This window comes from Phyllopteryx taeniolatus, chromosome 16 (genome assembly GCF_024500385.1).
Source record: "Phyllopteryx taeniolatus isolate TA_2022b chromosome 16, UOR_Ptae_1.2, whole genome shotgun sequence".
Lineage (NCBI taxonomy): Eukaryota > Metazoa > Chordata > Actinopteri > Syngnathiformes > Syngnathidae > Phyllopteryx > Phyllopteryx taeniolatus.
In genome coordinates this window covers 11891510-11915104 of record NC_084517.1, presented here as the reverse complement: position 1 = coordinate 11915104, position 23595 = coordinate 11891510, and the positions used below count along the sequence as shown (strand labels likewise).

The 23595-nt window shown below is 40.5% G+C and overlaps 2 protein-coding genes across 10 annotated transcripts; both read right to left on the bottom strand.

Moving 5' to 3' along the window:
* Positions 1 to 1314: 1314 nt before the first annotated feature.
* ciita (class II, major histocompatibility complex, transactivator) lies at positions 1315 to 12477 on the bottom strand. 9 transcript variants are annotated; one of them, XM_061748105.1, is made up of 20 exons: positions 10562 to 12474; positions 10409 to 10471; positions 9364 to 9411; positions 9205 to 9261; positions 8718 to 8819; positions 8532 to 8600; positions 7601 to 7801; positions 7281 to 7337; positions 6861 to 6956; positions 5687 to 5904; positions 4274 to 5538; positions 3565 to 4080; positions 3293 to 3472; positions 3157 to 3228; positions 2935 to 3015; positions 2779 to 2862; positions 2345 to 2428; positions 2176 to 2259; positions 1907 to 1990; positions 1315 to 1807 (listed from the first exon to the last, which is right to left on the bottom strand). In XM_061748105.1, exons 2-20 carry the CDS (start codon positions 10461 to 10463, stop codon positions 1732 to 1734), a joined length of 3429 nt encoding a protein of 1142 aa, XP_061604089.1. In that variant the 5' UTR covers positions 10464 to 10471; positions 10562 to 12474; the 3' UTR covers positions 1315 to 1731. The 9 variants fall into 9 exon arrangements, 7 of the variants coding, with proteins under 7 accessions (XP_061604089.1, XP_061604092.1, XP_061604091.1 ...); XM_061748108.1 differs by having other exon boundaries at positions 8532 to 8597; XM_061748107.1 differs by having other exon boundaries at positions 12268 to 12474.
* A 4005-nt stretch (positions 12478 to 16482) lies between these two features.
* On the bottom strand, positions 16483 to 23595 carry nubp1 (nucleotide binding protein 1 (MinD homolog, E. coli)). Its single transcript, XM_061748117.1, has 10 exons — positions 23446 to 23595; positions 22444 to 22548; positions 22035 to 22168; positions 21809 to 21877; positions 21580 to 21612; positions 21180 to 21270; positions 20309 to 20463; positions 19039 to 19149; positions 18572 to 18758; positions 16483 to 17124 (listed from the first exon to the last, which is right to left on the bottom strand). The coding sequence occupies exons 1-10, from the start codon at positions 23474 to 23476 to the stop codon at positions 17072 to 17074; spliced, it is 969 nt and encodes a 322-aa protein (XP_061604101.1). The 5' UTR covers positions 23477 to 23595; the 3' UTR covers positions 16483 to 17071.

Genomic DNA, 23595 nt, shown 5'->3' with positions numbered 1-23595 from the left:
GGTCTCATTCATCTTTTTATCTGAAAGCCAAATGTCTTCAGTATACAACAAAAACAAAGGAATTGACCTTGCCGTTCCAATACTTTTGGAGGGTGCTGTAAGTGTGAATGGTTGTCTGTCTCACAGAAAATGTGCACTGTAATTGACCCGTGACCAATCCAGTGTGTAGCCTGCCTTTCGCCCAATATCAGATGGCGTAGGCTCTAGCTCCTTGCGACCCTAAACAGGAAAAGAGCTTCAATCCTAGTTCAGACTACTGCACCATGAGATTAATTCAAATAAACGGATATATGTATATACCTACCCCATCCATCCATCCATTTTCTGAGCCGCTTCTCCTCACTAGGGTTGCGGGCGTGCTGGAGCCTATCCCAGCTGTCATCGGGCATATATACCTACCCCTCGTAATAAAATAATTTGCTGTGGAGTGCAGTACTAAGGCAACTCAAATTACCAAATGGAGGGAAAACTAAATTATACATACCAATTTTCCTTTGGTATCATGGGTGTTCACTGTAACCATAAATTAAAGGATTAAAGAGGTTGTGGATAGTTGACAAAACGTTTTATAATTATAACAATTTACGTCACTGACTTGGGTGCAGGCATAGAGAGCCGCCATTCCTAATCTACTGTAGTTTCCTCTAAATCACGTGCTTTAAGGGAGTTATGCTTACAGTGTCCACAATGGAGAGTCAGTGCACATTGAAGAGAGCAGTAGCTGTCGCACCAAAAAGTAACGGTGGTAAGACAAACATACATTAAACCGTATTAGAATATGGCAGCGGTGGGCCTTTAGTATGATGTATATACATGGATTTTGTCGTGTTACAAGATAAATATTGATTCTGAACTGATTCAGATGTATGTGGCATAGTTGTGTCCTGTTAGGCCTTTACTGCTTTTTTGGATCCTATTGATGGTTTCAACAATTGCGACGTGATAGTGGTAGCCTTAAGAGGTGGCTTAACCCGGGTACCAAATGCACAGGCCACACTGGAATATGAGTAATTTAAACCTATAAATTGCACCACGCTATATGTATAACATTGATGTATTAATAGTTACATTAAAGTTGGGTTTTGTAAATGTGAAGTGCACCAAATAAACATGACTACGCCAAGCGTGGATTTCCAAATAACACTTTGTAACCTAAAGATACTTAACAGATCCCCATGGATAGTATTCAGTCATGATCAAATATTGGCCTCATGCGTTGTCAGGCCTGAACAAGTTTGTGAATGTAAATTACCAAATCTTTTACAAAGCACTTCTGCACTGACTGCACCCACAATAGAGAACAAGAACCTATAATGGAGGAAATCATGGCTTTTAATATACTGAGAAAGCAGTGACATAAATGTGTTGACAATATAAAACAAATATATAAACACTGCAAACATACAAAACTAAGCATATTCTACAAGAAAGAAAAAAATACAAAGAAGTAAGTTTTGTTGACCTTAGTCATCTTTGAGAAATTATTGGTCCAGTGTCAAACAATAGTGTCTACAGTACAAACTGTATGGCGACAAAGGGGCAATTTATTTAAGCACTCAGTGGAATATTGGAACAACCATGGACAATTAACATCCCATGTGATTGCATTCCCTTGCCTACCTTTCTAAGTATGTTGTTCTATATGGCCTGCACATACATTACCTATGGTGAAGTGGTGACCAGAAATTAGTGTGTGCATGTGGGTGCGTCAGCCTGGTTGTCTAAATTGCACTAATGCCAAAGGATCCTGGGATCCTGCTGCTGAAGCCTCTCAAATACACCATAGGGAATACATTGGTTCCACATCCTTGAATGGGAGAAAAGAAGCAGCGAGGTGATGAAAACTGATATCCAATTTATTGTCATTTTAGGTTGCTGCATTAAGTTGAACAAAAGTTTTTCTCACCTCAAAGTCTTCATTTTCTTACATTCCTTCAGGCTGGCTCCCAAGCATTGTGCACCGACATCTGATAGCTTGTTATACTTCACGCTGTAACGAAAACAAGTCTTTAGTCACTTCACTAATACTAATACTACAAAAATACTATCCTGATGTTTTCCTGAGGTTTATTATGTAACTTGATAAAAAAATATATATTTTAATTTAAAAAAATATGAAAATGACACAAGTGACATCTCCAGTACATTTTCAAGATGCAAGTCATAAAGTCTTACTCTAGGTCAGTCAGTGATGCCATGTGAGGGAGGACAGCGGCTAAAGTGGAGGCACCTTCATCAGAAATCACGTTACTGTAGAGGCTGGAAAACAGGCAATGTAAGGGAAGTACATACATTAAGTGTACTATACCAATGTGTGTTTGTGAGTGAATGTGTGGTTACATACATTAAACAGTGCAGTTTGGGTAAATCCTTGGGTGTAGTCACCATTTTTTTGACCCCATTGTCTCCTATATAATTCTGTGACAGACTGTAAACCACAAAACAGAGAGAACACACGTCATAGACAATAGATTATTGTTCCTATAGCATTTAATTTCACAATTTCTTTTTATTTTATTTTTTAATTCTTGCTCTAAAAAAGGCATCAAAAGGTTTTGTTCTGTACATGTAATGCATATTTCCCAAGAAACCACAGTGAAAGCAGCTAAAGAGAGCAAAATAACCTGTAAAAGATCCCAAACCTTACAAAACAATAACAAATTAGCTTTCTAACAAACTCAGTGTGCTACTGTTTGTAGCATTCTAGATTGCTCTAGATTTCCTTTGTGTGATCACAATAGCATAACTGGAGAGGAGCACTTATGTGGTCATACTCACTTGAGTATCTGCAGAAAACAGAGGGAGGAGAATGTATCAGCCAATTGCTCAGCTCCTTGGTCTCCAATGTTATTGCCCTCCAAACTGAAGGGGAGAAATATCGACTGAGTGAGATACACGTAGTGACATAAAACCAGTGGAAACGATATGTATTACTCTAGGTGTTGGAGGTCATGTAAACTTGGTAGAAACTCCCAAAGCCTTGGGATAGCTTGGGGCCCACGTTCTGGACCAATCCTAGAAGGAAAGGCCCATAAGTGACACCATCAGGTTAAAGGTGAAGTTTGCAGTTTTCAAACTGCTAGCAAGATTTGAATGTAGCCTCACTTACAAATCACTCCGTTATCTTACAAATTCTACTAATGCAAAGCTACTCACGCTAACTCCAGTTTGTGTAGCTCCTTGACTGCTGGAACTCCCTCATCTAGGATGGGATCAGGTTCTCTGAGACTAAAGATTACACAAATGTAAATATACAGTATGTGTCACAGTGTACTGCATGTATGTTACTAACCAGTATGACAACCTCCTGTGCATATGAATGTTCACAAGCTTTGTCAGATGTTCTATTTGAGACACTTGCATCACCTTCAGAGGGTGGATCTTGAACTTGGTCACAAAATTTTGAAGGGGCTTCTTTTCACCACTCTGCTCTAACTGCTCCCACAGGGCAATTACATCAGCTATGCATGCCCTAAACAAAAACACACAACTTTGATAATTGGTATCTGATGATGGGTTACTTGCCAATGTGGAGTAGGGAGGGGTTGTTAGACTAACCCATACCTGTATGTACTGCAGCTGCCAAGACCAATCAGGGACCTGAGTCCTGACATTGGAATCCCAGTGTCCTCAAGATCCAAAGAAAAACCTCTACCTCCTTTTTCAGCCCTTTCAAGAATCTTGTGCACAACGTATGCATCTGGTGGGCCGAGTGGAACGCCACGGAATGTGAGGAACTCGGGTAGGTTTGCTGCCAGGTGAGTGACCAATGGTGCTTTTTCACTGTTACTGCTCCCGTTGCCATGTGAGAAACTTGCTTCAAAAACATAGTGGCATGCCTCCAAAACCTGATCAGGGCACAGGTCAGCAAGGGAAAGACCCTTGAGATGTTCAGAGATTAAGGCCCGTTGGTTGGGGTTTATGTCTAGATGAAGCCTGTGTAGCTCGGTTCTGTTAAGGAACTGGATGGTGAAAGCAAATCGCCGAGTTAGTTCTTGTATCTCTCCTTGTGGACGCCGACGTCCCTTTGGGCCAGAAAGGGAGGGGAGGTTCTGGAAAAGGTTCTGGTTCCAAACATTTCTGAGGAAAAAGGAAACATGAGGCATGATAGCCATGAGATTGATAGAGTTGGTGAAAGCAGATATACAGTACTTTTACAGTGCAACATCAATTGAATTATTTTGAGACTTTTAGTTCACCAATAAGATTGTGTTGAATCTGTATTTCCTTGTTATACAGTGAAAAATTTCAGTCTAGTGAGAAAAAGACTGACCTGTTCATGGACAAATGGAGTCCTGCCAGGTAACTCTGAACGAAGGGATCCGTCCACAGCAAGATGTCATTGCCACTTACATAATTTTCTTCGAAGTCCGTACTTTGTTGATTTGGCCTTTCTGCATTTTCACTCTCTAATATCCTTTCTTTCTCTCCTTCTACTTCCTCACTCTCAGAAAGGGAGCATACCTTGTTTGCCCTCACTTGATAAGTGAGGAAGACTCCCTTCCTGAGCCCGAATGTCTTGAGTTTTGAGCATAAGCTTACTTCTTCGGGAAGGATGGATGTGTTGGCCTTCACTCCTTCCCAGGCCAAAGAGCTCAAACGGGACATAATTTTTTTTTCACAGATTTCCCCATGAGCAGTCTTAATCTCATCTGTTATTTGACTTTCCCCCTTTGTTGACCGCCTTGTTCTTTTTATCACCTGAGCTCTGCTTGAGTCTTGTCCTGAAGACTGCAGCAGTATTTGAGCTTGAACTTTAGCCTGAGTGCAAGAGCCCCAGTTGTCATTTTTCATTTTAATACAAAGTACTTGATGGCAGAGCTCAGTTAAAGTTCTTGGAAGGCTCTCTGAACCTTTAGAGTGTTCAAAAACCAAGCACACCAGTCGACAGAGTCCAGGCTTCCAACAAAGGTGACGTAGATAGCTGCACTTTTCTAAGCATTTCAAAGCAGATTCTCTGAGATGAGGGTCATCAAAGTACCTGGAGAAATATGTTTCTATATATAGAGGGGTAAATCCACTAGCCTCCAAAAGGCTGTCATGTCGCCGCACTAGATGGTAGGCAGTGCCTCTTGGTCTGGCAGAAATCAGAAGAATGGATCCTGGAAGGACCACCCTTTGGAGGATGGCAGAGTATAGCTTTCTAACTGTAAAAGCCTTTGCTTTAGTGTCTTTCTCTAACAAGGTTGTAAAGTCTTTTTCTTGAAATAGTATTTCATAGTCCCGATCATCAAAACCATCAAAAATGATGAGTACACGTTTGGGGGCTTTAAGGACTTGTGCATACACTTCCTCAATATTAATGGTGGAAATGGCAAAGGTGGGCAGGTCGAGTAAGAGGCTCTGAAGACTATAGCGTGATTTTCTTGAAGAGATTAGATGAGCGTCATTCAACAAGAATACAAAGTCAAACTGTGGGATGCAGTCTCTGGTCCAGTCCTGGCATAGCTTCTTGATAAGGGTGGTTTTTCCCATGCCTGCTTTGCCAAGTAGAAGTATATATCGTTTGGGTTTGTTTCCATTCGAATTCTCAAATATCTATCAGAAAGAATACAAACTTTTAAATACATTTCCGCATAGTATCTGGCAATATACTGACTATGTAAGTAGTCTTCATAATCATGAAGTCTGAAGGATAATTCATGTTAAAACATAATACACTGTTAAAGATAAGGGGAACATATACCTGACTCAACTTAATCAATCTTTTTTGCCTGTCCATATCTCCCATGGACACCAGTTCTTTGTGCAGGGACTTGTTATTTTTTTCCCCTGAGCAAAACATCTCTCTCTGAATCACTTGCACATCCACAAAATGAGAGCTCAAATTTAGCCCTGGCTCCATCTCCTCGCAGATTTGATGCATATGGGCTTTGGCGATTTTAATGTAGTTCTTTACACTCTCTGAGGATGAAACAAACCTGCTTATCACACGGGTTCACCGCAGATTTGCAATCAAACTTTGACAAATCAAAACAACTTATGAGGTATCTCAAACGTAGCGGGAGACTGTGGAACTGTGGTTGACTCATTACTTTGAGTCATCTCTGAAATGTAGGCATGATATTAGTAAAAGACACTGTCGCTGTTAAGTTACCCACATTGAACATAAGAGATAGCCACTTAAGTCATATGGAATGACCCCTCGGGACTCAAACACAATCCTCTTCAAAATGCTGACCTTCATATTATGGGGTTCCTTGAAATAATTTTATCGAAACATACCTAACAGGAGTTCATCTTTTGCCATCATAAAACGTTTATATGCTGTACAGCAGGAGTGTCAAACTAATTTTTGTTGCAGGCCACATCCTAGTTATGGTTTCCCTCGGAGGGCTATTATGACTGTGAACCCATTCCAGCCTATGATCGCCTCATATTACACATACACAACAAATTAATGGATAACTAGTTTTGAAAATAGAAGCCAGTAAAAAATTTTGTTCAACTATTTTTCAATTTGGCATTGGTTAAAAAATGCTTTCAATATCTCAACATTGATAACAGAGAAGACAAATTGACCATTTTTATATTTGAACTTGAAACATGATTTTCGCGGGCCACATAAAATAATGTGGCGGGCCGGATCTGGCCCCCGGGCCTTGAGTTTGAGACCCGTGGTGTACAGCATAATCTTTAAAAATAATAGGTTATAAAAGTAAATCCTAATAGTACAACATCAAAATGGTAAAATAGGTAGAAGACCTTACCTTTTATGAATAATGCTTTCATAATTGTTAACTACCTATTGTCATTATTACCATTTTCGTATTTGGCTTATCATTACCCTATCATCTAATCTTGTGAAAATGCAAAAAAAAAAAAAAAAAAACACATCTCTGAGGGTCCATTGTACTGACCATAATTGCACAGTGGAGACATGACTTTGCTTGTGGTGTCTGACAATGTTCCGAATGGGGAAGAGCTCATTAGGGCAGGTACTACTGCACTGTCCTCTATAGAAGGGAAGGGAGAGTTTAAAAACATGATATCCATACACAGACATATAGTACAAGACTGGCTGCCATTTTGCATCTTAAGTTACGTTAATATGTAAGTATCACAACTCTAGTTTTGCAAGATTGTATTACAAAGTATTCTCATTAGCATTTAGTAAGAAGTACAAAATAAAATGAGCACCATATCACATTTTAACTTGAGCATTATATGCAGGTGTAGTAACACACATCCCCAAAATAGCAAACCCAAAACAAATGGAAGTGTGGAAAATCCTACTAGAATCTTGTGAACAGGTTACCAGATGCAGGCATCTTACCCACCTGGAGAAAAGGGTGCCACTTGGAGTTTGTATGCTGATGGCGAAGGAAGTACAGGTACTGCAGCCATGGGACAAAAGAGAAAACAGAGCAAATACACTATATATAAAATGTTATATGAATCACATTTTGGCATAGGACTGCCTCCATGTGGTACAATGCAACTATTACTATGTACGTTGTAGTTGGTTACATCATTTTACCCAGTCTAAATAACCTACAACTTAATGGTTATAGTGTAGTGTGCTCTCGAGATTGCATGGAAGATCAGTAGTAATGAAAATACATCAGCCCCGCAACTGTTAACTTGAATGATTGTTTACCTAATACGTATGCTGGTGCAGCAGCATTGGGGAATGGAAGTTTGATAACTGGAGGACAGATTGTTCGCATCTTAAACTGATAAAATGTAATGTCTGGGATTGTGACAAACTGAATGGAGGGTTGGAGATGAAGGATGCTTTGTGGCGGTGTGGAGGGACACGATAGTTCCCCCTCACTCTGCACTGGTCCCACGCCAGTACCTAGAAAAAAGGGTGAAGAAAGTCTATATCTATCATAGATTTTCTCTATGATAAACTAATTTGCTTTTGTCATCAGATGCACAAAGACCCCTTGAATAGTTCAAATGTTATGTCTCTGACCACACTCAGTTCATTCAATTTAAAACATATTGTACATATCCCATCCTTCTCCAGTTACCACTGGCGTTCCCCGTGGCTCTCTCCTGAGCCCCATTTTTCTTTATTATCGACACTTGACCACTGGGCCACATTTTCCACAACACCCATATCAACATTTCCGCCAATCCAACTGCCTCTCTTGAAGCCTCCACTCTTATTGACCCTCCTTAAATTTTGGTCCACCTGCAACTTTCCTCAAACTCAACAATAACAAAATAGAAATTCTCAAAATCAAAACTGACAGCTTTTCACTCACACTCAATAAATTTCCCCCAGGTCTGAGGTTAAGAGTTTTGTTTTTTTTAAGTTAAGGGGGATTTGCAGTTAAAAAACAACAAAACGCCTATTTGTTAAAACTGTCAATACAAACCTAAGAGTAGCACATTAGTAAAATGATCTGTTAAAATCACCCCTTTCAGGCCCCATCTTGTACATTTAATTAGACTTTTAAGAAAACTCCACACCCGAGGAAGAACAACTAAATCAGAGACAGAAGGCTTGACCAACGAGGTGTCAATCATTTGTCATGAATTCAAACCAATTCAAGTCATTCTAAGTCATGAATTCTCACCATCAGCTTTTTGTTTTTTTGGTGTGGAATTCTTTTTTCCCGTTGTCCTGTGTTTTGATAGTGTAGCTGCTGAGGGGAAAAAATGCATCTGTAATACTAATAATAATAATAATAATAAATATATAGTTGTCTTAGAGAAGTAGTTCTTTTTATATGCAAGTGAATTAGTGCTCAGTGGTTGTTTACCTCTGGGTCTTTTTTGAAGAATTTTTGTTTCTCTCGTTGGTTTAATTTTTTCTACCTGTTGATTTCTGCATGAGTCTGGCTCTTTTGCCAAGGGAGTGTCACCTGCAAGTCATGGAGTGGGTTGTAAAACTGTGTAATTGTGCTGTCTTCTAACAAACAACATACGATAACAAAGATTGTTGAATTAATGTTCTCAGAGTGTATTAGAAAAGGCATCATTTTAAAAACAGCCCTCGTATTTGATCTCACTAGATTGCACAAGTGAACATAATGTGGAGTGCTCCAATAAAGAAAAAAAAAATGCAAAACATTGTGATGGTTCATTACTAAGTTCCTCTTTCATTTTCACTACTGTCACGAAAATGGTATCAGTTGTTTTTTTAAGAACATTGCTCAATGTGTAATAATATTTGATTCAACGCGTATGGCCTTTTTTCTTTGCACATGAAGGTATTTTCATCCAAAAGTACACTAAAGATCTCCTTACTGAAGTTGTTGTCATCAAAAATTAACATGGGATCATCACTAAAGAGGCCATCCGTGTCTAGATGAAAAGGAGCAAAGAGTAAAATAGTAAAACACACTGTACCTGTGTGTGTATGTTTTAACATTTGACAACATGCATTCATTTTCAATAGTAACATACCAAGCATCTTCACCAAGTCACTGTCATTCATGAATTCCGATAAATCATCTGAAACACAAAAGGATGTCATAATGAAACATCTTGCTTTTGTTTTTTTGACCTGCCTACTTACAGTATTGCAATACATATAGTTCACACTAAGCATCCATAACATTATGTACTATAACTAAAATACAACAAGAGGTGTATCAAAAATTTGGCCACTACCAATAAGTTAACTTTCAGTTTTATTTGACAATGTCAGAACAGTATTAATTTAGGATAATGTGCTTATTATTGTGGTTGTAGCTTAGAAGAACTGCACTGCATCATGGTGGGAGGTGGCTCAACAGTAAAATTTTAATATTTTCAAGTATGATTTAGGGCTGCTACAAACCACACAATCAGGATAAATACTCTCTGAGAGTGTCATTTAAAATGTTGGCAACTTAAAAGACCAACTGCATTTTTATAAAGCTCTTTTTACAGGTGTGTAGAATGTTGTTGCCATCCATCCATCCATCCATCCATTTTCTGAGCCGCTTCTCCTCACTAGGGTCGCGGGCGTGCTGGAGCCTATCCCAGCTGTCATCGGGCAGGAGGCGGGGTACACCCTGAACTGGTTGCCAGCACTCACAGTCATGCCTACGGGCAGTTTAGAGTCTCCAATTAATGCATGTTTTTGGGATGTGGGAGGAAACCGGAGTGCCCGGAGAAAACCCACGCAGGCACAGGGAGAACATGCAAACTCCACACAGGCGGGGCTGGGGATTGAACCCGGGTCCTCAGAACTGTGAGGCTGACGCTCTAACCAGTCGCCCACCGTGCCGCCATGTTGTTGCCAGTGAGTGAATATTTTTTTTAAACTGTCCATGCCGAAGTAAGTACACTTTACCCCCTGGCTGTCATATTTTTTTTATACATCATCCAGCCAATTTATTAATATCATGTCAATCATGTATTTCCAATAATATTTTCAACTTGACACAAGAGAGTGAGGCAGAGGCTTCCGTGACCTTCATCGTTGATACAATGTGCATGTATTTGTACTGTGTAAAAAAATAACCTGGTAAAGCTCCGTAGTCAGGACAGAAAATTGGGTCCTGATCCGTGTCCTGCATTGTGGAATCTGTCACAAAGAAAAAAACAAAGAGTTACTCATGCAAATCGGGAACACTGAAGGCCAATGATGTTTATATTTGATATGATAATAATTTACCACTTAGTTAGGCAAGGGGGAGTCTTGTCTTCATGTCTTCTTTGGTCTGTGATCTTTGATTTGGTTTTATCAACCTTTTACAACTAAACATCCGACCGCATTCATTCATAGGAAATGTGGGTTAAGTGTCTGGCCCAGGGATACGACAACATGCGCTAAGGTGGGGACATCATCCGGGGACCCTCCGGTTGCAGGGCGTACATACACTTAACCTCTGCGGTGTGTTGTGATTTTTTTTTTTTCACATACTCATTTGAGCAGTATAAGGGATGACATCATTGAGGTTTGCCCCCTTTCAGTCAATTGACTTGGTAGGCTACAATGTATGGTACGTAGCCTACTTGGTATACTATCTTGTAGCATGCCTGAGGACACCTGTTTAGGAAGATGATAGTGACATATAGTACTGTACATACACAGTATACTGTAGTCATCATGGTCATCTCTCAGTTCTAATAATCTTTTATCAGCCGAGGGACAACTCATCTATGTCGTTCTCAGCTGGCTCATTGAACTGCCTTTGTTACCCACTATTGTGTCTGCCAGCGGCATGGTGTGGTTTAATGTGCTTCAACCATTCAAATACAGAAAATATACCATGCCATGGACAACACAGTGGAGATACTCATCACATCTGCCTCACAGTTCTGAGTTTCTAGGTTCGAATCTCAGCTCTGGTATTCCTGTGTGGTGTTTTGCTTGTGCTTGCCTGGATTTTCTCCTGGTACTCCAGCTTCCTCTCACATTCCAAAATCATGCATGTTAGGTTAATTGAAGACTAAATTGTCCATAGGTGTGGATGTGAATGGTTGTTTGTCTGTGCCCTGTGACTGACAGGTGACCAGTCGAGGGTGTACACCACCTCTTGCTTAAAGTCTGCTGGGATAGGCTCCAGCTCACCCTAATGAGGACTAGCGCTTTGGAAACGATTGGATAACTTGCAATAAGTACAAAAAATACTTTTTGAAGATTTTTGCAGCTCCTCCCCCCTGCTGAAAGTAACGCTACTCAACCTGCAAACAACGTCAATCGAGGACACTCTGGTTGGTTAGATCACAGTATAACTAAGCAAATCCTATATAAAATGCAAATAGTCATCCTATATGCAACAGGATGTTGCCAGCAATTACATGGGTCCAAATAATTGCTTCAGGTTATGTCCGTAAACCAAAATTGTGTTTTGAGCACCCCACTTTAACTTGCTCATTCTGAAATTGTGCAGACAATTGTGGAGTGCTGTGATTTATTTATTACCTCTTTTCAAATTCTAACTTTTTTTTGCAGTTTCCACATATTAATGTTTAAGAATCTTTAAAAAATGTAAATCACAGACAAAGACAACCCAGGTAAACATAGAAGGCAGTTTTTAAATGATTTAAAAGAATAACAATTCAAAGCTACCTGGCCCAGTGTGGAAATACTTCTAACCCACAATGTCGCACTCTTTAAAAATTGCGATACCAACCATGGATGTAACTTATCTCAACGTAAGTTTTATTGTACGTTAATATCTCGCTTGAGCTTGTTGCTTTGTCGCGAAACGGACGACCCGGTTTGACTGGTCAATACATAAAATGGATGACAAAGGCAAAACGTATACAGGTGCTTAAACGCTCAATCGGAGGAAAACGTGTACCTGCGCCTCATCAGAACCAGCATCACAGTGAAACTTACTTGACCGGTTCGGCTCGCTGGATTGTGCTCACCTAGTGTTATTTCTCCTGGGTAACCGCAGACACTCCTTAAACCTGCCAAACACGAGCTGCTACATGCCTTAAGTGGACCACAGCTCCGACTGAGCTGATACAAAAAAGATACTTTAACTTTCTATTTGACGCTCTACGAAGGAGTGACCCATATGCAGGAGAGGGGGCAATGTGCATGAGAGCCGATAACGATATTTGGGAAAGACTGGAAGGGGGAGCTGTTGGGTTGGACGAGTCGCACCAATGTGAAACTGAAAGTGCCACACACACCAAACCATGTCCGAATATAAATTGCGTGAGACAAACCTTTTAAGCCTAATGCAAATCAGTTCAATATGAGCTTTTGTAACGTATAGCCTATCTTTATTTGACAGTGGAATGCTTCTGTACTGGACATATCAACAATATGGTTCTTCCAACGTTTAAACCTGTTCCCATAACCTCATAGAATTTAGAGGGGGGTGGGGTGGAGGTTGGTGGTGAAATTTGATCTGGAAAGCACCTACTGTACCGTTCAAGGAAGTCAGACAACAAACAATTTGACCACTTGGTGAAGATACACCACCAAATGTTTTCTTACAGGAATGTGCATGCATAATTGCCAGAAAAGTCGTTTGAGCATTTAGTCCATATCAGCTTAAAGGACTTCTCTAATGCTGTGAACATTGGCAGTTATGCCATGTTTCTGGACTGAAAAATGATGTCGACAGAAAAACTCCCCGCCAAAATAGACTCAGCCAGATTTTGGCTCACCGAGATTTGGATCAAAACCTGCGTGAACCTGCTGACGTCAGAGACAGAATATGAGCATTTCCTTATTGTAGTGCGTGTTCTTGTTTGCTTCACAAATCAATACTATTGGTCTGTCCACACTTCATTTGTTATTCTTACACATCCGTCCATCCATCCATTTTCTTCCGCTTATCCGAGGTCGGGTCATGGGGGCAGCAGCTTTAGCAGGGAAGCCCAGACTTCCTCTCCCCTGCCACTTCATCCAGCTCTTCCAAGGAGATCCTGAGACGTTCCCAGGCAAGACAAGAGACGTAGTCTCTCCAGCGTGTCCTGGGTCGTCCCCGGGGTCTCCTCCTGGTGGGACCTGCCCGGAGCACCTCACCAGGGAGGCGTCCAGAAGGCATCCAAAACAGATGCCCGAGCCACCTCATCTGGCTCTTCTCAATGTGGAGGAGCAGCGGCTCTACTCTGAGCCCCTCCCGGATGACCGAGCTTCTCACCCTATCTCTAAGGGAGTCCCCGGACAGCCTACAGAGGAAACTCATTTCGGCCGCGTGTATCTGGGATCTTGTTCTTTTGGTCACGACCCACAGCTCGTGACCATAGGTGAGGGTAGGAACGTGAACTCATGAACAAGACCCCAAGATGCTTGAACTCCCCCACTTGGGGCAGGATCTCATCCCCGACCCGGAGAGGGCATTCCATCCTTTTCCGACTGAGGACCATGGTCTCAGATTTGGAGGTACTGATTCTCATCCCAGCCGCTTCACACTCGTCTGTGAACTGCTCCAATAAGAGTTGGAGATCACAGCTTGATGAAGCCAACAGAACTACATCATCTGCAAAAACCAAAATTGCAATACTGAGGCCAACAAACCGGACCTCCTCTACGCCGAAAAATTCTGTCCATAAAAGTTATGAACAGAATCGTGACAAAGGGCAGCTTTGGCGGAGTCCAACCCTCACCGGAAACGAGTTCGACTTACTGCCAGCAATGCGGACCAAACTCTGACACTGGTCGTACAGGGACCAAACAGCCCATATCAGGGGGTTCAGCTCCCTGTACTCCCGAAGCACCCCCCATAGAACACCCCAAGGAACATGGTCGAATGCCTTCTCCAAGTCCACAAAACACATGTGGACTGGTTGGGCGAACTCCCATGTACCCCCGAAGACCCTGCCGAGGGTGTAGAGGTGGTCCACTGTTCCATGGCCAGGACGAAAACAACACTGCTTCTCCTGAATCTGAGATCCGACTTAGACCTTACCAGGGAGGCTGAGGAGTGTGATCCCCCTGTAGTTGGAACAGACCCTCCAGTCCCCCTTTTTAAAAAGGGGGACCACCACCCCCATCTGCCAATACAGAGGCAATGTTCCCGATGTCCACGCGATGTTGCAGAGGCGTGTCAACCAGGACAGCCCCACAACATCCAGAGCCTTTAGGAATTCCGAGCGAATCTCATCTACCCCTGGGGCCTTGTCACCGAGGTGGTTCAGTCCCAGAGATAGGAAAGCCCATCTCAGAGAATCCAGACTCTGCTTCCTCATGGGAACGCGTGTCGGTGGAATTGACGAGTTCTTCGAAGTATTCTCCCCACCGACTCACAACGTCCCCAGTCGAGGTAGGCAGCGCCCCATCCCCACTATACAGTGTTGAAGGTGCACTGCTTCCCTCTCCGGAGACGCCAGATGTTGGATCAGAATTTCCTCAAAGCCGTCCGTAAGTTGTTCTCCATCACCTCACCGAACTCCTCCCATGTCCAAGTTTTTGCCTCAGCGACAATAGGACTCCTTCTTCCGCTTGACGACATGCCTCACAGCTGGTGTCCACCAACGGGTTTGGGGATTGCCGCCACGACAGGCACCGACTACCTTACGGCCACAGTTGCGATCAGCCCCCTCGGCAATGGAGATGCGGAACATGGTCCACTCGGACTCAATGTCCCCCACCTTCCGCGAGACGTGGGTGAAGTTCTGCCGGAGGTGGCAGTTGAAACTCTTCTGACAGGGGATTCTGCCAGATGTTCCCAGCAGACCCTCACAATACATTTGGGCCCGCCAGGTCGGACCGGCATCTTCCGTCGGAGCCAACTCACCACCAGGTGGTGATCAGTTGACAGCTCCGCCCCTCTCTTCACCAGTGTCCAAGACATGCGGCCGCAAGTCCGATGACACGACCAGACAAGTCGATCATCGAACTGCGACCTAGGGTGTCCTAGTGCCAAGTGCATGTGTGGATACCCTTATGCTTGAACATGGTGTTCATTATGGACAATCCATTATTTTTACACAATATTAACCTATTTTTAAAGTGCTGAAAATAGCTTGAGAAAACATTTATTAACGCTCAAACACTCAAAAATGTCTGAGAAGTGTTGTAAAACTCTGCTTATTTCCTCATTCTGTGGAAGCCTGTGGCGTAATGGTCACTTATATTGAAGTTCTGGATTTAATAAAAAAAAAATTGACAAAAAACTGAAAATTGTGAGGTTTGATAATTTGAGTTGGCTTGTTTTGTTAAAATCTATTGCTGTAATGCTTCGTTGCAGAAGGAAAGAAGCCACGTGACACATATGGAAGTGTTGCAGATTCATTTCCGCTTTACAGTACAGGGGTTTAGTCAGCTCGTATTTATTGCATTGCTAACTTTTAAAAAAGAGGGCACACTTGTCTCTTACGAATAGTCTTTTTCCACTTCTGCCTTCCAATTTGGCTTACTAGTAGGGCAATACTGTACTTGTTACTCGTGAGGCAAAACAGCACACTAGTCAACATCTGGAAGCTACTAGTACCACTAGATGTTACTAGTAGAATTCTATGTCACTATTATTACGAGTAGTACACAGTTGTCAACTACTGGAGTTTTGCCCATGGGTAACGCGCATTGTCTAAGTAGTATGCCAAAGTTGTCAATCTAGTGAGGGTACTAGTATATGGAACTTAAGCTATATATAAAGGATATCAAACAAATGCTCTCGCAGCGCATTTATCGAATAAATGATCAAATGTCTATGGCAAGCCATTTCTCCGCCTTCCACTCCGCTCCCAAACCAGCGCTGTCAATGCAACAAACGCGTATGCTCACGCAAGTGGGTCTTCTACACGGAGGCAACCAATCAGAGAAAAGGGGGCGGTCTTAACCAAATATCAACAAAGCAGATACAAAACTGGGTCAAACAGAATTAGCTGTCAGAAGGGCCTTTTCTGGACACTCATATGACAAAACCAATGTGTTTTTGGAAATGAAATTGACACTTTTATACTAAGTCCATGATAGAGAGTCACTCTATGGAGGTCTAAATAGCCAAAATATGGGCCCTTCAAATGAATGCTCAAACATCTTCCCCTAGACACTAGCACACTTTTTAAAAAAATATTCCTATATATTATACAGTCCTGTACAAAACACTTGGGCCACCATAACATTTGCTTTAGCAATGCCATTATGATCATAAAAACTAGATCACTATCTCGACAAGACCACACATTTTAATTCACACATTTTATTGCAGCATAGCCATATAACAGAACATAAGACTTCAAAATCACTTCAGCATGAAGCTGCTCAATGTCTTTTTTTTTTCCCTTTTGTATTACCTTGTTGGTTGTAGATCAGTTAGCAGGATCTTAGAGTAACTACATGATCAATTATTTTTGGTGCAGATGTAAAAGAAAGTGTAGATCAAAGAATTCAGTCAGTTTTACTTTCTAGTCTAATTAAATTTTTCTTTGATTCATTTGTTTTTGTGTGTGCATCAGAATCTATAAATTAGCATTACGAGCAAGACTTCATCACAGAAAATGACTGAAAACAGGGAATTCAGACAAAACATATCTTTTTTGTATTGTTTCATCTATTTCTCTATTACAAAGTGTAACAAATTCATGTAAATGACATTATTAAAACACTTTTTTTATTGACAGATTGATTTTCAGACCACAAATATTCTGTGAATGAAAACTCACATTTCAACAAAGAACCACTGGGTGGCTATGAGAGTCATTCCTAGATTGGGTCTCTAAATGGAATCATGTCTTAGCTTTGTCCAACAGGACTGCCATAAAAGCTGCTTCAGATAGTGTTCTGCTCGTCTGGGGCATGGATGAAACAGTATTCCTTGATGCCTGATAAGAGGAAAGGAGAAAGATGTGACATAATTGCATGTGTGTATGGTCTTTCAGTTCAAATCCTGTAACAATGCATATCTGCTGCACACACCATAGGGCAGTGTTACCCTGCTATATGGCGGTTAATCATTCATTCCCCCGCTATATCGCAGGTTTTTAAGAGAGAGTTTTTAGAGGTTTTTACAGTACACAGGCATGTGCGAATTTAGAGTTGCAAGCCTTCAGTGCAGTATGCCGGGCAGCACTGATGTCTACTAGAAGAGATTAATGTGTAATTAAAAGCAAGAAGAGGCAGAGGAGAGCCTCATCTCACCTCCAGTCATGGTCAACATTCCAACTAAGCAGAGAGAGCACAGTACCAACTTATGAGTGACCCAATTTTTTAAATTTTCTTTATTAAATATTTTTTGCCTCATCTTGCGCACAATGATTTTAGTTAGAATCACTAGGGCAGCAGCAGGGAACTTAAATTAGCTGAAACTTAATTATTTACATTCTATTATCACTGTATGTTTTATGCAGTACAATACTGTAGAGTGCTATTTAAAAAAACAAAAACAAAAAAAACACATTACAACCTTTTTTGTTTGTGTATTTTGGGAGCTGGAACAGGTTAATGGCAATTTTATTAATTTCAATAGTGAGAGATGATTTGAGAAATGAGTTATTTGAGTTCCGAGCGTGGTAGTGGATGGAACGAATTTGATCCGTACATCGAAGCATCACTACAGTATGCTCATGCTCTGTTTAAATGTGCTGCTGCTCCGTGTTTCTTCAAGTAGAAGTTGTATGAATGTTTAAAATCACCGTAATATCTATACTAGTTTCCGTTAGCCTGTGCATGATGTTTCACTTGACAGTATACGTCTGCATTAAACTAACATACTTTTGTGGGACAAAATTACATGCTTTGATTGAATGTTTTGGTGTTTATACATACAATGTTTAATTCTCTAATTCTGTTTTATGTGTCAGTTTTACAGTAAATACACAAAAAACCTGCTTGAAGCAAGCACACTTTGCATCATATTTGGAAAACTGCGAGGGAGAGTGAGAACAGTGGTTAAGGAATGATTTAAAAAGTGTTTTTTAATAAATTCATGTGTGGTTTAATAAGTTTAAGTGTGATATTAAAGCGTGTGGGAGAAGTAAAACTATTAAAACAATGTTGTTGTTTTTAATGTTGTTTTTTTTTTTTAAATATGGTGTTGTTATATCACAGATAACCACCGGTTTTGGGTGGTTATATATGCCCCACCAGAAACGGGAGTTCACTGTACAGGTACTTTAATCTTTTATGCACGGACACTAAATTGTGACACAACCATTTTCTTCTGCTTCCCTTTTTTGGGACTTCCTTCACTGCCTGGCTGACTGGAATAAGTCATAACCTAAATCTGGGGGAAAAAACCTGAACCAAACAAAATTACCAAAGTAAACTCACGCTCCACAATTGTCTTGTACACTTCAGCAGCAGGAGAGTCCGGTATAACATTAAGGAAAGACCTGCCCTCATCGCAGCTTTTTGCTATCCTTGGATCGAGAGGCACTTTGCCGAGCAGGGGCAGATTTAGGTTCGCAGACATTGTCTCAGCACCCCCACTGGTTGGAGGAAAGATCTGTGATGTCTTCTAAAAGACAGTACAACACAAAAACCTGTGTTGAGTACATTTGTAAACAGACTCTCAAACAGTTGCAGAATGGACATATAAACAAAAGTGTCAACAGTAAACATTTCTGAATTCCATTTCTTGTTTTATAATCTAAATACATGATGAGAAATTATATAATTTGATTCTCGCAGGTTATAGAAGTTTAAAAGTGTACAATTTTGCTCACTCACCAGCCAGGTGGTGTTTAATGTTTATAAAAAATATGCATGTCATGTTTATTTGCAATCTTTCCACTGACCTTGCAATTTGGACACACAAAGCCACTCATGTTTTCCACCACTCCGATGATTGGCAGTTTGACCTTCTGGCAGAAGCGGATCTCCTTTCTAACATCTTGCAAAGCGACCTCCTACAGTAAGCAACAATGTGAATTATGAATATTACTTCAAACATATGTGCACCAACAGGCTATATTTGGGTAACGCCCACCTCGTGTCGTTATTTTTGGTTCGGTAAAAGATGAAAAAAGGTTTGATTATATGGCTGTCTGCTCTCAGCCACACTAAGTCTACTCAAAGCATTTCATTCATGACAAACAGTAAATTGAAGACAATTTTCTTCCATGGGTTATTTGTCTGCAAGCTGGGAAAGGCTCCAACTCACCCGAGACCCAAACGAGGATAGGTGGGAAAGAAAATGGTTGGATGGCAGGTATAAGAATGGCAATTTATCACTGCGTGCCCTGCCTACATTATTTATCTAAATTATCTTGCTTATTTATCTGGGGGGAAATGTAAAGAAACTAACAGCTTTCTGCTATGAATGTCTTTCCTCTAAATACATTCATATTCATTCATTTGTAAAATACTGCATTCAATGTCTAATGAATTCCATACAGAGAGAAATCCTTTTCATGCTCATTTGTGATTGACAGAGTCAAGTTAAAGATCCCGTATTTTGCCAAACCAACTTTTTCTAGTATTTGGGATGTAAAATTGTACCTATGGTGCTTCAATAATCATGTGATATATGAATTAAAATCGTCCACGCATTCATGAGTTCCAGATGTTTTTCTGCCGAGAGGCCTGAAATCAGGTCTTTCAAATTTCTTGAGCTTATCTTCATTACGAGCGAACATCTCTGCCTACCTCTTCGCTCCGAAGCCAGCGCTGTCTACATAAACACATACGCTCTCAGAAGTGGCTCTTCTACATGGAGGAAAACAATCAGCGCATAGGGGGCGGTCTTAACCTAATATGGACAAAGTGGATAAAAAAGTGGGTCAAACAGAAGTAGCTGTTAGAAGGGCCTTTTCTGGACACATGACAAAACCAAGGCGTTTTTTTTAAGTGAAATTGACACATGTATACTACATACAATATATAAGTCCATGATAGAGAGTGACTCTATGGAGGTCTAGACTGCCAAAATATGGGACCTTTAACACTATGTTAATCATATTGCTTTAGTTTGCATTTGTGCAGAATAGCACAGCATTATGCTGAGACGTGTTTACTTTTTGTTACAGCTTTCATGAGTGGTGCAAGTGACTATTTCCCTTTTTGTACCTGTGGTGTGGTGATTATGACTGCTCCATCCACATGGGTGGCGCTTAGGTACTGCACAATTGACAGGTGCTCGTCCGACGTGCCAGGGGGCGTGTCAATAATGAGGTAATCTAGCTCCCCCCAATCCACATCCCGCAGAAACTGCTTGATCATTCCTGAAAAAGCAAATCAGTCTCAAATACTAATAAAGTATTCCTTTCATCATTCCTCATTTACAGTGAATGGAAAAAGTCTACACCTCCCTGTTCAAAAGCCCATTTTTAAAATTTTTTATTCTAAACTGTTTCGACCTTTAATGTGATCTATAACCTGTGTACCTCAATTGGAAAACAAAAATATTTATCTTTAAGAGGGGTGGAAAAAAAACCAAAACATACGATAACCTGGTTTCATAAATATGTACGCCCTCAAATTAATATTTTGTTGTAGAACCTTTGGCTATTATTACAGAAAGGCCGATACACACAATAATCGGGCTGTTTTTGCCCCTTCCCGACCAAGCACATCAAACGGCAGACAATCTTATGTCTCATAAGCTTATCCTAAAATTATCCTCATGTCTAATTGAGTAGAACAGGTTATACGTAGGTCAAATTATCACTGGAAAAAAAATATACACACACACACACACACACACACACACACACACACACACACACACATATATATATATATATATATACATATATATACACACACATATATATATAAATATATATATATACATATACACACACACATATAAATATATATATATATACATATACACACACACATATATATATATATATATATATATATATTACACACACACACACACACACACATTGTATACACAAATATTGCTAGCAAATGTGATGCTGTGATGTACCGTTTTTTTTTGGGCCTCTCCAGATTACAGCATCATCAGGACTACCAAGCAGGAAGCCAATAGACATGACAGCGAGGTTGTCTTCCACATACTGAAAAACACAAGCACAAGGCAGACACATTGAATTTATACTCACTGAATGCTTTATTAAGTACACCCACACAATCTAATCAAATGAGCTCCAGAACAAGAGCTTTAATCTAAAATTTTGGTTGATGCTGTCAGAGAGGTATTAATTTAGTAAGAACTGTGTGTTTGTAAAATCTGAATATATGATATAAACTATTGTATTGGCTCTCAATAGATGGAGATATACCTAATGAGATAGCCAGTGAATGTACTGTAGAATATTATTGTAATTTTCTGCTGAGAAACTCAAGCATTGTCTGAAGTGACTCACCACAGGGGACCAGCCTGACCCGCTCTGATGTACCTGAGGACAGGGGAATAAATAACTTACTGGCCTTAATGGCAAATAGCACCAAAAAACTGTTCCCTGTGTTTCTGAAGTAATGATCTGTCAACAATACAAAACATTCTGTACATTCAAAGCAACAAATTACTTAATAATATAGCCACGTTCCTTGTAAAAAACAAACAAACAAAAAAAAAAACTAGTCATAACTTACTTGTTCACCCTCCAACCCCATGATTCTAGGAATCGACGGACCACAGATGTCTACATCCAGGAGGGCAACCTAAAATTGAAGATGGCAGAACATACTGTGGTCTTTTCCTTAGTTTTATGTAATATTGGAGTGAGAGAAGGTGGTAAAAACAACATAGAACAAGATTCAAACGGTTACTGTGCCCCCCAAAAAACAGCTTTGAATGGTCAAAAAACTAAAACATTACCTCCTTGGTGTCGTCACTTGCCAAGGCGTGGGCCAGGTGAGCACTGAACGTACTCTTCCCCACGCCTCCTTTGCCAGATAGCACGAGGATCTTGTGTTTAACCGTCGCCAGCTTTGATCCTATTTCTTTAATGGCTGCAGAAGCCAAAGTATGTATGAAAAGAAGTTGAAATTGGTTAATTTAGTTATATTTTGTATCAAGCTCAAATATAATTTATGCCTACTCTTATACCACTTTCTATTGAGCTGATGAAATCCTGGTTCTTACTGGTTTTAGTTGAATGAATGATGAATGAATACATACATACATACAAACATACTTAGCCACGCGCACACACACGCACGTGCACACGCACACACGCGCACACACACACACACACACACTCAGTTTGAAAGGACTAATACGCTACCAGGGTCGGGGACCTTAGTAGCTCCAGAAGCACACAGTTTTTGGTTAGGACAGCCCTGACATGATGAAGAGTTCCCTGCCTGCTCACTCCGTGTACCTGGACAGTCTGAAAGATTAAATAACAGTCATTTGAGTTATGTTAATGCATTTTCTGTTTTGTTTTTTAACTAACACAGACCTGACACATTGTCTCGGTTGAGCTGCAAAAACTCAGGCTAGTCTCAAACAAATTCATGACCCATTGTTAATCATTTAAAATTCACTTCCAGCAACAAAGTCATCTAAACACGAGCCATGATTGAATTGTATTTGGAATGAATGTATAACTTGTCAACTGTTACTTTTCTCATCCTGTTTACAATTAGTGGGTTGTCTTTTGTCTTCGTTTCTCTCTCCCCTCTGGAAACTTTGTTCTGTTTGACTGATCGATTCTAATTCTCAATAAACATCAATTATAATACCAAGAAACCACAGCGGAAGCTTAAAACTCCACTGTGACACAGTAAAACTGTTCCGGCATAAAAGGGATACAGATCTTCCATTCTATTTGACAGCCGAACAGGACAACAGCAGCAGCAACAACAACAACAACAACAACTTGACAACTACAACGAGTGTTTATGATAGGGCGGGGGGGGGGATTATTTTAATGTTTACATTTCTAGGCTCGTTGCCAAACAATAGTGGCTGGGAGCTGTGTCACTGAGATTCAGCAACTTTTCTATACGTTGCTGTAGCTCATGAAACCACTACTCACAGTCAAAGTTAACACTAAACGAATAGTTGCCTGAAGAATATATCATTAATTGCGTCGGCGTACCATCAAGTGAAAGTCCCTTGCAATTTAAAGAGGAAAATAGGTTGCGTCCAACGGTGACGCAGTAACGCAAACAAATATTTCTACACCACTCAATGGAAATTTGGCATTAAATTAAAGTTTCGCTGTTCACTTTTGCTTTGTTGAAATTAAATTAAATGTCAATGTATACGTTTAAAAACTCACGCTCGTTTGCATTTGCTGGTACGTCGTCCATCTTTGTGTCCGACCATATAAATTTCCCCTTATCGAAGGTTCCGGATGTGACATCTGTCCTCCCACTTTAAAATATGCTAGGAAAACTGTGCACAATTCACTGTGACTGGAATGATTACA